The 13,531-nt window shown below is 46.1% G+C and overlaps 1 protein-coding gene across 2 annotated transcripts in view; it reads right to left on the reverse strand.

Annotated features, from left to right (window-relative positions):
• Positions 1 to 13,531, reverse strand: part of lamc3 (laminin, gamma 3) — a 250,542-nt gene that overhangs the window by 127,920 nt on the left and 109,091 nt on the right. For both annotated transcript variants that reach the window (XM_021590591.2, XM_021590589.2), the window contains 4 exons: positions 6,729 to 6,846; positions 5,020 to 5,118; positions 3,721 to 3,857; positions 3,480 to 3,599 (listed from right to left, as the gene is read on the reverse strand). In XM_021590591.2, the coding sequence (XP_021446266.2) occupies positions 3,480 to 3,599; positions 3,721 to 3,857; positions 5,020 to 5,118; positions 6,729 to 6,846 (474 nt within the window). The remainder of the gene's footprint in view (positions 1 to 3,479; positions 3,600 to 3,720; positions 3,858 to 5,019; positions 5,119 to 6,728; positions 6,847 to 13,531) is intronic.

The raw sequence follows: 13,531 nt of genomic DNA on the forward strand, positions 1-13,531 counted from the left end.
GGGGTGTAATGGATTTTTAATGTTTGTGCTTTTCTTATAACTCATTTCTGTGTTCTACTCATGTGCTGTTCTACAAACCAATTTCTGTGTTCGTGCAAGTCTCTGACTGTACAAATCCTCACTATCAGTAACAGCAACTTGGCAGTACGCCTAGACCTTGTTTTGAGAACGAACGAAGATATCTCAGTTTCAAGGTCTCAGCTTAGAGAGAAAGAAGCCTCGTGAGGTATTGGTCTGTCACATGGATGAAACAAAATTATTAATGATTAATTATTCATGCTAAATCATACAAATATAACTTGTCTGTGTATAGCCGTACATAAGACAACTGCTGGGACTGCTCAGTAGGAGCTTCTGACAGACATTCACTGTGGTGCATTACGTTTGTTGGAACCTCTCCAGCGCGCTGACAAATAACAATTATTCATTTCATATTGTCTTTGAGTGTCCCTGTGTAAAAATTTCCACAACAGGGGTTTGATGGTGGGATTAGGCAGGAAAATTAAGTCATCTCACAGGATGAACGATGCTGCGCTGCCCCCTCTGGTTGGTCCTCCAATGTTTTATTATGACTCCCCCCCAGAACCCCACTAGGTGACTGGAACTCTCACTGTGATCACATCAAGATGGCATTTTACCATTAGAATAGATTTGTATTCATTGGTTTATCACAGGAGAGTAATTGAAAAGAGACAACCGCTTTAAATGTGGACCTCTGTGTGAGTCCGAATGACAGTGTTTCTGATTGAACTAAATAGACGTGCGTGAAAGCAGTAAGTGTGTGTGTTTCTGTTTGTGTGTATGGTTGAGTGTGTGTGTGTGTTTTGAGTGTGAAAATAATTCATTGTTCACTTTCTTTTCTCTGTTGTGTGCTCAACCTGAACCACGACTGACCTCCTTCCACTGACACACAAAGTACCCGTCACGATGCCTGACACCCCAGTCACATTTAGTGAATGGTAGAGGAGCCCTGAGATCAATCGAGGGTTTAGACTCTCCAAACCAATTAAATCAACTCCATTTCAATTAGATAGCCACCGTTTCAAACAAACAACTTTAAGTCCCATGGAGGCCTCTATGGGAGAGAGAGAGAGAGAGAGAGAGAGAGAGAGCGAGAGAGAGACCAAACTGGGCCAAGTGTGAATCCAGTAACCTGCTCTACATCGTCTGTAGCAGTGGTTCCCAACTCCAGTCCTCCATTACCCCCAACAGCACATTTTAGTTGTGTCATGCCCAGGGCTATGACACAAATGTGCGCTGTTGGCGATACTCAAGGACTGGAGTTGGGAACCATTGGTCTACAGGTGCAGCATAGCTAGGGACATGATTACATGGATAACAGGCAGAAAGACTACACCACCTGGTGCACAAAGACATTCAGGATCTATTAGACCATGCTGCTGAAAACTGTCCCTCTCCCTTTTTCTCTCCCTAGTCCTTTAGTGCTGTCCTTTCACCCCCCTTGGATTTCTGTGTTAGAAATGAATGTAAAAAGTGTAGAAGTGAATATGATCCTGCAGCATGTCAGACACTAAAGCACAGGTAGCTGGTTCTGGATGAGGGGTGTTAACTACCTGTTGGACCCTTGAGCATGGAGGATTGGAGAGGAGAAGCCTGCAACTTGAATTGCCATGTCAGTGATTAGAGAGGCTGTTGAGGAAAGTGGTTTTGGCTTGGAATCTATGATAGAATCTGGCAGCAGGATTCACTCAAGTGTTCAATCTGTTGACAAGTGCTGTGTCGCCGTAGGAACGTGACCTTTCTACTCGGTGTCAACTAGCAGCAATCTTTTCTTGGCCAAGAGGAAGAGGACAAGTGTGGTGGTAAATGAATTTGCTTTTCACTTTCACTCTCTGTAACTCCCTCACAGCCTTCTCTATCTCTTTGAAAGACTCCAGCTGAACATCGCTGGATGATGCTCTGAGTAATCCGACCTGAGTTTCCTCCGTTGTATATCGAGGATTGTGTTCCTTGGCACCGCAGTGTCGCCTGGTACTTCTGGAAGCCGGGGTAGAAGCACGTCGATCCCCAACACTTCTATCTGTTCTCATTACACTAAGACACATCCTGATCTGATTCTAGACATAGCCAGGCGTAAAAAGAGACGCACTGAAATAGGCGACAAATAGATTACTAAGAATCAGAGAAATTGCTTTCCATCTCCGTGTTGTTTGGTAGCAGAGCATTGTCACTCAGATTTATCTTCCGCTTTAGTGAGAAATGCTGCCGGAGGATTATTGCACAAACAGAGAAAGAAAGAGAGAGAGGAAGAGAGAGAAAGATAGAGAGAAATCCTATGCATATCCTTTGCAGCCTGCCTCTCCGCTCTAATCTTTAAAGTAACTGTACACATGAGGGAAAAAAGGCAGGGAGAAAATGAGATCATTAAAAGCAACGGCGGGGCAATAGATCTCCATATTTTACTACGCTGCAAAACAACACAAACAACAACACAAACAAAGTGCTGTGCCGGCGAGATAAGGGGACGGGCTTGAACACGAATCACTACGTGGTGGCCTTCTGAGACACTGGAGTGATGGACGAGCTTCAAGAAAACAGCAAAAGCAGCAAAAGCAGTCTAAACATATCCAAGTTGACTTAACAACATATAAGAAACTCTAAATATATCCCCCGAAACGGACCCAGTCATTTTCCCTCCCAGGCGTCTTCTGTGATCTAAGGCTTTTCATGCTTGGGTTCTTAAAAAGACGCCTGTCTAAATGAACATAAAACCAGCAGGATGTGTTGGTAGTTAATGGGATTTCCGCTATTTCTGTTTCTCTATATCTATGTTGACTGCTGATTCGCTAGGCTTGATCCTTGATGCAGTGAGTAGCCACCTTGAGCTTAGGCAGGCTGATTTCCACATGTTTGTTCTTCCAGCATGGCCAAGACATCCAATTCCATCAGGCCTATTCTCTCATGGGGCTCCAGCTACATAGGCTGTGTCCCAAATGGCAAACTATTCCCTATTTCGTGTACCACTTTTGACCAGTGCCCATAGAGAATAGGATAACATTTGGGACGCAACCAGAGAGAGAGCCACTAAGTCCTGTAGCGGGGACAGCTATAAATGTTATATGCTAATGGTCATGATAAGAGTCTGCTGTGAGAAAATGGTGTCGCAGTTAACCCGTTTATGACCTTATTGGGCAACGCTGTAGGGAATTGTTCAATCAAACAAAGGAATAATCTCAAGTAACAAGCCAAGGGTATTATAGGTGGCAGACGGTAACATGATTGACATATTTACATGTCTGAGCTCTCTCCAAGCAGGATGTATGTATTTGTTCCTCATCCCGGAAGCGCACACACTTCTCCTATAAACTCTAGGGCCCAGAGTTTTTCTTGGTCAGGTAATATGGTCTGGAGAAACTCCAGGTTCTACTGATATCTCACCTAAAGTTGACATTAGCTCTGTGTGTGTGTGTGTGTGTGCGTGTGTGTGTGTGTGTGTGTTTTGGCTGTGCCTCTCTCACCTGGAGCTCTGTAGAAGCCCAGGTCATCCTCACTGAGTGGTAGCAGGTAGACCTCACCTTCCTTCCACAGCAGAGGGTACTCCTGTCCCCCAGAGAACTGTCCAGACCAGCGGTCTGGGTCTGCAGAGGGATGCATGGCAGAATGACTCAGGATGATAACCACAATATAAGGGGTTCACAATTCACCAATAGTTATTAGCTGAATGCAGTACTTTTAAGATAATCATGATTGGCTGAATACCTTCAAGGAAGTCAGAAGTGATGTTGACAGCTGCATGGTGATTGGAGGATCTGCAGGACAATGAGTGTCCGAAGCAGAAACATGACGTGCAGCCAGCTGGGTTGTTCTCCTGCAGGTTGAAGGAGCCTGGCTTGCACCTGCACAAACACACACACACACACACACACACACACACACACACGCATGCACAAAACACATTGTCATTATATGCTTCATCACTGCAGCTTGGTGGGGATAATCTCTCCATATTGTGGAGCAAGTTCAGAGAGCATCACTAGGCCCTGTGAGTCAGGTCGTTTGAGACTATCTGCCAAGTGAACATGTGTTGCTGTTTGTGCTGCAGTGTTGGGGCATAGAGAGGCAGTTGAGGCCAATCCCCCCCAGCTGATCTCACACTGTGATACACTACCTCCAGAGAGACTGTAGAAGAGACAAGTTGTGTGTTTGTGTGTGTAGAGGAGTGAGGTGTGTGTGCGTTTGTGTATGTGAGAGTGCGTGAGGGGGATCTGTGTATGTGCGTGGGTGGTGTTCAGAAACAGGACTATGTAAGTCACATCAGGGGAAAGAGTGTCCTTGTTCAACGGAGCATGAAATAACACACAACACAACAAAAATAAACAAGCTAGAAAACAAGCAAAAATAATTCAACACTGGGGATCGTCTCATGGCTGCGTATTTTGCTAATATCAAACTCGTGCTTTGTTTGTGTTTTGTCGGTCTAATCATGTAAATCTTAGAGAGCAGAAGAAGAATGACTAAAACGTGGGTGTAGAGAAGGTTGGGTACAGACAGAAAGTCTAAAAGAATCATGTTCCCCGCAGTCCTTTCAGCAACATTTTAAAGGGAAAGGGAATGTATTCAACTGATGTACAACATGCCATTGCATGAGATTTAGCTCATTTCCATCCATAGTCCTTGGTTGATACTGTACGTGTCCTAACTGTCTATGAATAAAAGTCTGCTACCATTTACACCGTGTGTAATCATCCCGGGACAAATGTACTTGTCTGTTATCATGAACCTGTTTTCAATGGGTTACCACGCCGACTAAAAACAGTTTGTCAAAGAGCGGTGCCATAAAATGTCAAGAGATGTTTTGTTTGACAACGGCAGCGGGCAGCACCAAGGTTTAATCCAGTACTCCACTGTACTAACAGCATGAAATGTTCGCTACCATTGTTAACTGAACAAAGAGCTAGACACTAAAAATGGTTACCGTGGTAACCGTATTACGTTATTTCAGGTGACACAGTAGCATAGATTTTTTTTTGAGAAAGAACAGCACAATACAAAAGCCACCTGTCACACGCCTGTCCCTCCACGTTGTCCTTGCAGTGACAACCGCCGTCCAGTGTAGAGCAGATGCCAACACTGCCCCTGGTTTCACAGTCACACGACCTGCGGAGAAACGATAACAACATCCTATCACGGTCAATGTTCAGCCAGAAGTCGAACTGGTTATGACCGCGGCCATAACGTCATGGGGCACTTAGGTTAAGACATAGGTGAGAAAGTCGGAATAGATATTTGGTTGAGTATTTGGTCGAGTGACTCTTTGTTTCAGTGTACACATTGCGGGGCGGCACGTAGCCCAACGGTTAAGCACGTTGGGCCAGTAAATGAAAGGTTGCTGGTTAGAATCCCAGAGCTGACTAGGTAAAATATCTGGTGATGTGCCCTTGAGCAAGGCACTTCACCCTAATTAAGAGCGTCTGCTAAAATATTCACATTGTTTCCTTGATTAATTATGCTGATAAGGGGTGTTTAGTCTTCGCTTACTCTTTTTCACACACATACACACGCTGAAAATAGCCTGATCACCGACCGTGATTGGTTAAGTGGGGTCACTGCTGTGCCAATCAAAAGCTTTGTACTATGAAACGTGTTTAATCATCTTCATTGATTGATTGTTTTCCTCCAGAACTGTAACACAGAATCAATATTTTAACGAGGTTGCTATTAAGAATAATTCAATTATCCCATGGGCAGGCTTCTACTCTGTTCTGCTCTACTGGCCTGCATAATTCACACCTCACTTCACTGCAGAACACTGGAAGACTGAGGTAGGGATGGAGAGAGAGAGAGAAATGAGGGAGAGGGATAGAGGGAGAGGGAGAGAGGGATTGGCAGGAAGAAGGAGAGAAGGATTGGGAGGGAGAGGGAGGGAGGAAGCGGGAGAGAGGGATGGAGACACACACTCCAACACACACGCACTACATACGCTCAAACACACAAAACACACACACATGCATATTGACATATATAGACACACTTTCACACTCTTCACATGCTGCTACTACTCTGTTTATTATACTGTATATCCTGATTGCCCAGTCACTTTAACCCTTGCCCACATGTACATGCTGTATTCCCTCAATTACCTCAACTCCCTCGTACCCCTGCACATTGACGTGGTAAGAGAGGAGTAGAGACTGTTTACTGTATCAAGGGGATAATAATGACATTGAAAACAATGGCATTGCTAATAGTAGCAGGCAGCAGTAGTGATGAATTAGCACCAACAGCAGCAGAGTTGTTGCAAACTGGAAGATGCTCCAAACTTTGGTATTCTGTTCAGCTCCAGCCCTGGTGTAAACCTCAACACTACTGAAACAGCCAAGGTTAGTGTCCGTATGGATGTGCTTCATGGCTAAAACCACTGCAGCATGTCAAAGCAAATACACACGATAACTAATATGTGCATTAAACATTAACACACTCCCATCCAGGGTTGCGATCAGGAGGGAGCAACGTACTACAATGTAATGTAATGAATAAAGCTGACATGATCATGTTTTCTACATGTCAGAGGCATGTCTGTTCTACTCAATACATCTGAACATTCCACTATCTTGAGGCCAACTGAATGTGGTCATAGGGTAGAGGCACACAGGCAGAACAAAAAAATCATAATTATCTTTAAATGCATTGGTCCATTACGCTCCCTCTGTCTTCAAAGTGTCTGTTTATTTTCTGCACACGTGTGTGTGTGTGTATGTCATGCGTACCTGCAGCCACCAGGGCTGAGCGAGTGGAAGCCGGGTTGACAGGTGTCACACTTCTCCCCCGTCACACTGGGTCTGCACGTACACATCCCCTCTGCACCACACTGCAGACTCACAGAACCTAGCAGAGAAGAGGAAAGAGAGAGAGAGTATAAGTACAGAGGGTGAGGTCTACAATCAGTAGAGATAGAGAGACACCGTATGGTGTCTGGTGTGAGATTTGATCATGTGGGATCTTAACTGCCAGCGCCCACACCATTGCTATTCCGAAGCCATCGTGCTTCCTTAGCGGTCCCTAAGTGGTAGATGTAGACTGCACACACCACACGACAAAACAGGATCATGAGCCTAGGGAGCCTGGCCACAAACCACATTATTACCATGATGATAATGATGATGAGTGCATGTGTGAGATATCATGCATTATTGACCTCCCGCACAACAAACTGCCATCATCCATATAGAGTGCCTTTTAGAAAATTCACACTCATTGACTTTTTCCACATTTTGTTGTGTTACAGCATGAATTCAAAATGGTTTAAATGGGGAGTACTTGTCAATGGCCTACACACAATACCCAATAATGTCTAAGTGGGCTTACGGTTTGCGCAACATTGTAACCGAAACTCAGCAACAACAAAAAACGTCCCTTTTTCAGGACCCTGTCTTTCAAAGATCATTCGTAAAAATCCAAATAATTTAACAGATCTTCATTGTAAAGGTTAACTTCTTATGGCTGAGTAATAACTGTAATAACTGTGTTAACAACATAGTGGTTACACATGTTTTACTATGTAATTACATGCTTCAGTTATTTCTCAATTCAAACAAGGAATGTATTATTCCACATGTGTAACTACTGATGTTATTGCACATGTTCTTGTTCCGCAATGTAACTAATGTTCTGTATTTACACATTTGAAAGTCACCTGTGAATTACCATGTCAATAACAAAATCTGACCTTGTTACATATAACTAAAAGTTGCCGAATCCACAAGTAATACCAGGGTTTATGAAAAGGCTAGGACTTGGTAACAACTCAAGGCATCTCCTATCATTAAGTATCGGTCATTATGTTATGACCTGGCTCAAAGGCTATAAAGAATCAAGTGTAATTTAAGAACAAAATAGTTATATAGGATTTTACTTGTAATGATCATGTAACTACCCAGAAGCAAGCAACTTCAAATCAAATCAAATTTGATTTGTCACATACACATGGTTAGCAGATGTTAATGCGAGTGTAGCGAAATGTTTGTGCTTCTAGTTCTGACAATGCAGTAGTAACCAACGAGTAATCGAACCTAACAATTCCACAACTGCTACCTTATACACACAAGTGTAAAGGGATAAAGAATATGTACATAAAGATATATGAATGAGTGATGGTACAGAACGGCATAGGCAAGTGTTACGGGGTGCGTGAATGAGGACCCAAAAGCGAATTAACTTAAACAGAGCTTCTTTAATTACCAAACATAGGTAGGCTCAGACGGACCGGCAGATTCCGACAGGACAAGACAAGGTTACAGCAAACATGACGACAGTCTGGTTCAGGCATGAAACACAACAAACAAGAATCCGACAAGGACAGGAGCAGAAACAGAGAGAGATATAGGGACCTAATCAGAGGGAAAAAGGGAACAGGTGGGAAAAGGGGTGACGAGGTGGTTAGGAGGAGACAAGGCACAGCTGGGGGAAAGAGGGGGAGAAAAGGTAACCTAACAACGACCAGCAGAGGGAGACAGGGTGAAGGGAAAGGACAGAGACAAGACACAACATGACAGTACATGACAGTACCCCCCCACTCACTGAGCGCCTCCTGGCGCACTCGAGGAGGAAACCTGGCGGCAACGGAGGAAATCCTCGATCAGCGCACGGTCCAGCACGTCCCGAGAGGGAACCCAACTCCTCTCCTCAGGACCGTACCCCTCCCAATCTACGAGGTACTGGTGACCACGGCCCCGAGGACGCATGTCCAAAATTCTACGGACCCTGTAGATGGGTGCGCCCTCGACAAGGATGGGGGGGGGGGGGGGGAGACGAGCGGGGGCGCGAAGAACGGGCTTGATGCAGGAGACATGGAAGACCGGGTGGACGCGACGAAGGTATCGCGGAAGAAGAAGTCGAACTGCGACAGGATTAATGACCCGATAAATACGGAACGGACCAATGAACCGCGGGGTCAACTTGCGAGAAGCCGTCTTAAGGGGAAGGTTCTGAGTGGAGAGCCAAACTCTCTGACCGCGACAATATCTAGGACTCTTAGTTCTACGCTTATTAGCAGCCCTCACAGTCTGCGTCCTATAACGGCAAAGTGCAGACCTGACCCTCTTCCAGGTGCGCTCGCAACGTTGGACAAAAGCCTGAGCGGAGGGGACGCTGGACTCGGCGAACTGAGATGAGAACAGCGGAGGCTGGTACCCGAGGCTACTCTGAAAAGGAGATAGCCCGGTCGCAGACGAAGGAAGCGAGTTGTGGGCGTATTCTGCCCAGGGGAGCTGTTCTGACCAAGACGCAGGGTTGCGAAAAGAAAGACTGCGTAAGATGCAACCAATAGTCTGATTGGCCCGTTCTGCTTGACCGTTAGACTGGGGGTGAAAGCCGGAAGAGAGACTGACGGAAGCCCCAATCAAACGGCAAAACTCCCTCCAAAATTGAGACGTGAATTGCGGACCTCTGTCCGAAACGACGTCTGACGGAAGGCCATGAATTCTGAAAACATTCTCGATGATGATCTGTGCCGTCTCTTTAGCAGAAGGAAGCTTAGCAAGGGGAATGAAATGAGCCGCCTTAGAGAACCTATCGACAACCGTAAGAATAACAGTCTTCCCCGCTGACGAAGGCAGTCCGGTGACAAAATCTAAGGCGATGTGAGACCACGGTCGAGAGGGAATAGGAAGCGGCCTGAGACGGCCGGCAGGAGGAGAGTTACCGGACTTAGTCTGCGCGCAGACCGAACAAGCAGCCACGAAACGACGCGTGTCATGCTCCCGGGTGGGCCACCAAAAACGCTGGCGAATGGAAGCAAGCGTACCCCGAACGCCAGGGTGGCCGGCTAACTTGGCAGAGTGAGCCCACTGAAGAACGGCCAGACGAGTAGGAACGGGAACGAAAAGAAGGTTCCTAGGACAAGCGCGCGGCGACGGAGTGTGAGTGAGCGCTTGCTTTACCTGCCTCTCAATTCCCCAGACAGTCAACCCGACAACACGCCCCTCAGGGAGAATCCCCTCGGGGTCAGTGGAGGCTACTGAAGAACTGAAGAGACGAGACAAAGCATCAGGCTTGGTGTTCTTAGAGCCCGGACGATAAGAAATCACGAACTCGAAACGAGCGAAAAACAGCGCCCAACGCGCCTGACGCGCATTAAGTCGTTTGGCAGAACGGATGTACTCAAGGTTCCTATGGTCAGTCCAAACGACAAAAGGAACGGTCGCCCCCTCCAACCACTGTCGCCATTCGCCTAGGGCTAACCGGATGGCGAGCAGTTCGCGGTTACCCACATCATAGTTACGTTCCGACGGCGACAGGCGATGAGAAAAATACGCGCATGGGTGGACCTTGTCGTCAGAGTGGGAGCGCTGAGAAAGAATGGCTCCCACGCCCACCTCTGACGCGTCAACCTCGACAACGAACTGTCTAGAGACGTCAGGTGTAACAAGGATAGGAGCGGATGTAAAACGATTCTTGAGGAGATCAAAAGCTCCCTGGGCGGAAACGGACCACTTAAAGCACGTCTTGACAGAAGTAAGGGCTGTGAGAGGAGCTGCCACCTGACCGAAATTACGGATGAAACGACGATAGAAGTTCGCGAAGCCGAGAAAGCGCTGCAGCTCGACGCGTGACTTAGGGACGGGCCAATCAATGACAGCTTGGACCTTAGCGGGATCCATCTTAATGCCTTCAGCGGAAATAACAGAACCGAGAAATGTGACGGAGGAGGCATGAAAAGTGCACTTCTCAGCCTTCACAAAAAGACAATTCTCTAAAAGGCGCTGGAGGACACGTCGAACGTGCTGAACATGAATCTGGAGTGACGGTGAAAAAATCAGGATATCGTCAAGGTAAACGAAAACAAAGATGTTCAGCTCACGCTGAATCCTGGGGAGAGGACTACCATCCAGGGCGAACAAGGCCGTGGGCTCCTTTAACTGTCTGAGAGGAATGTCATGTTCCCGAGCCCAGGTCTCGTCCATAAAACAGCCCTCCGCCCCAGAGTCTATTAAGGCACTGCAGGAAGCTGACGAACCGGTCCAGCGTAGATGGACCGACAAGGTAGTGCAGGATCTTGAAGGAGAGACAGGAGTAGTAGCGCTCACCAGCAGCCCTCCGCTTACTGATGAGCTCTGGCCTTTTACTGGACATGAAGTGACAAAATGACCAGCGGAACCGCAATAGAGACAGAGGCGGTTGGTGATTCTCCGTTCCCTCTCCTTAGTCGAGATGCGGATACCTCCCAGCTGCATGGGCTCAGCACCCGAGCCGGCAGAGGAAGATGGTAGTGATGCGGAGAGGGGGGCAACGGAGAACGCGAGCTCCTTTCCACGAGCTCGGTGACGAAGATCAACCCGTCGCTCAATGCGAATAGCGAGTTCAATCAAGGAATCCACGCTGGAAGGAACCTCCCGGGAGAGAATCTCATCCTTTACCTCTGCGCGGAGACCCTCCAGAAAACGAGCGAGCAAAGCCGGCTCGTTCCAGCCACTGGAGGCAGCAAGAGTGCGAAACTCAATAGAGTAGTCTGTTATGGATCGATTACCTTGACATAGGGAAGACAGGGCCCTGGAAGCCTCCTCCCCAAAAACAGATCGATCAAAAACCCGTATCATCTCCTCCTTAAAGTCCTGATACTGGTTAGTACACTCAGCCCTTGCCTCCCAGATTGCCGTGCCCCACTCACAAGCCCGTCCAATAAGGAGAGATATGACGTAGGCGACACGAGCAGTGCTCCTGGAGAAAGTGTAGGGCTGGAGAGAAAACACAATATCACACTGGGTGAGGAACGAGCGGCATTCAGTGGGCTCCCCAGAGTAACACGGCGGGTTATTGATCCTGGGCTCCGGAGATTCGAAAGCCCTGGAAGTGGCCGGTGGATCGAGGCGGAGATGGTGAACCTGTTCTGTGAGGTTGGAGACTTGGGTGGCCAGGGTCTCAACGGCATGCCGAGCAGCAGACAATTCCTGCTTGTGTCTGCCTAGCATCGCTCCCTGGATCTCGACGGCTGAGTGGAGAGGATCCGAAGTCGCTGGGTCCATTCTTGGTCGGATTCTTCTGTTACGGGGTGCGTGAATGAGGACCCAAAAGCGAATTAACTTAAACAGAGCTTCTTTAATTACCAAACATAGGTAGGCTCAGACGGACCGGCAGATTCCGACAGGACAAGACAAGGTTACAGCAAACATGACGACAGTCTGGTTCAGGCATGAAACACAACAAACAAGAATCCGACAAGGACAGGAGCAGAAACAGAGAGAGATATAGGGACCTAATCAGAGGGAAAAAGGGAACAGGTGGGAAAAGGGGTGACGAGGTGGTTAGGAGGAGACAAGGCACAGCTGGGGGAAAGAGGGGGAGAAAAGGTAACCTAACAACGACCAGCAGAGGGAGACAGGGTGAAGGGAAAGGACAGAGACAAGACACAACATGACAGTACATGACAGCAAGATGCAGTAGATGGTATTGAGTATAGTATATACATATGAGATGAGTAATGTAGGGTATGTAAACATAAAAGTGGCATAGTTTAAAGTGGCTAGTGATACAGTAGCTAGCTAGCTAAGTACATTAGGGAATAATGGGGAAATGCTAGCTAGCTAGCTTTACCACTGCCCTGCATTAGTACATATGACTAACTAAAATAGTTATTGCTTTGAGTCTAAAATGGGGAATTGAATTTGAATGGTGTGAACATGAATAAAAAAAGATCCTGTATCCTTATTTCTCCTGGTTAGCCAATTTTCTGCAAAGGTTGTTACCTTTTAACTACAAAGTAATTCAAATGTCACTTCACTTTACATTAAGTCGCTTGCTCCTGTAAGCACATCGTAAATTCATGTATATCCCTTTGTAGCAACATTGTAATGACAGAGTTGGTTTTTAAATATTGTTACATTGTAAGTAAAATGTAACTAAAAGGGTTAAACCTAATGTTCTCCCGTCTCCTAATTTCTCCTGGTTAGACTATTGTCTGCAAAGGTTGTTACATTGTAACTAGAAAGGATGTTAAAGTGTAACTAACTACATAGTTATTATAAAGGTTATACCCAACTGGGTTTCAAGATACATTAAGTTGCTTTATAATGACAAGTATGTCCTATGTAACCACAATGTTCTAACATAGAAATAACTGAAATAAACTAAATAAGAATTGCTGGCAGTTATTGAAAGCATGTGCCTTGTTACAATTGATGTTGCCAGGTCCTAGCCTATTTATCAACCCTGGTATTACATGTGGATTCAATGGTAGTGGTAGTTATTGACATGGCAATTCACAGATGACTTACAAATGTGTAATTACAAAACATGAGTTACATAGTGGAACAATAGAATGTGTAATAACATCAGTAGTGGCACATGTGGAATAACCTTCAGCAAGTGAATGTGTAAAGTGTTACGCAAAAACCCTATTACCATGCTATTAAATAGCAAAAACCTATGTAAGTAATGTGTTGTTAACACAGTTATTATGGTTTTAGTTACATAGTAATGGAGGCAACTTAATGTAAAGTGTTACCATTTTTTACACGAGAATGAAGCATTTCTGACTCATATCGATGACACATAGGCCGTTTTCAACCACAGCAGT

This window comes from Oncorhynchus mykiss, chromosome Y (genome assembly GCF_013265735.2).
Source record: "Oncorhynchus mykiss isolate Arlee chromosome Y, USDA_OmykA_1.1, whole genome shotgun sequence".
NCBI classification, from domain to species: domain Eukaryota; kingdom Metazoa; phylum Chordata; class Actinopteri; order Salmoniformes; family Salmonidae; genus Oncorhynchus; species Oncorhynchus mykiss.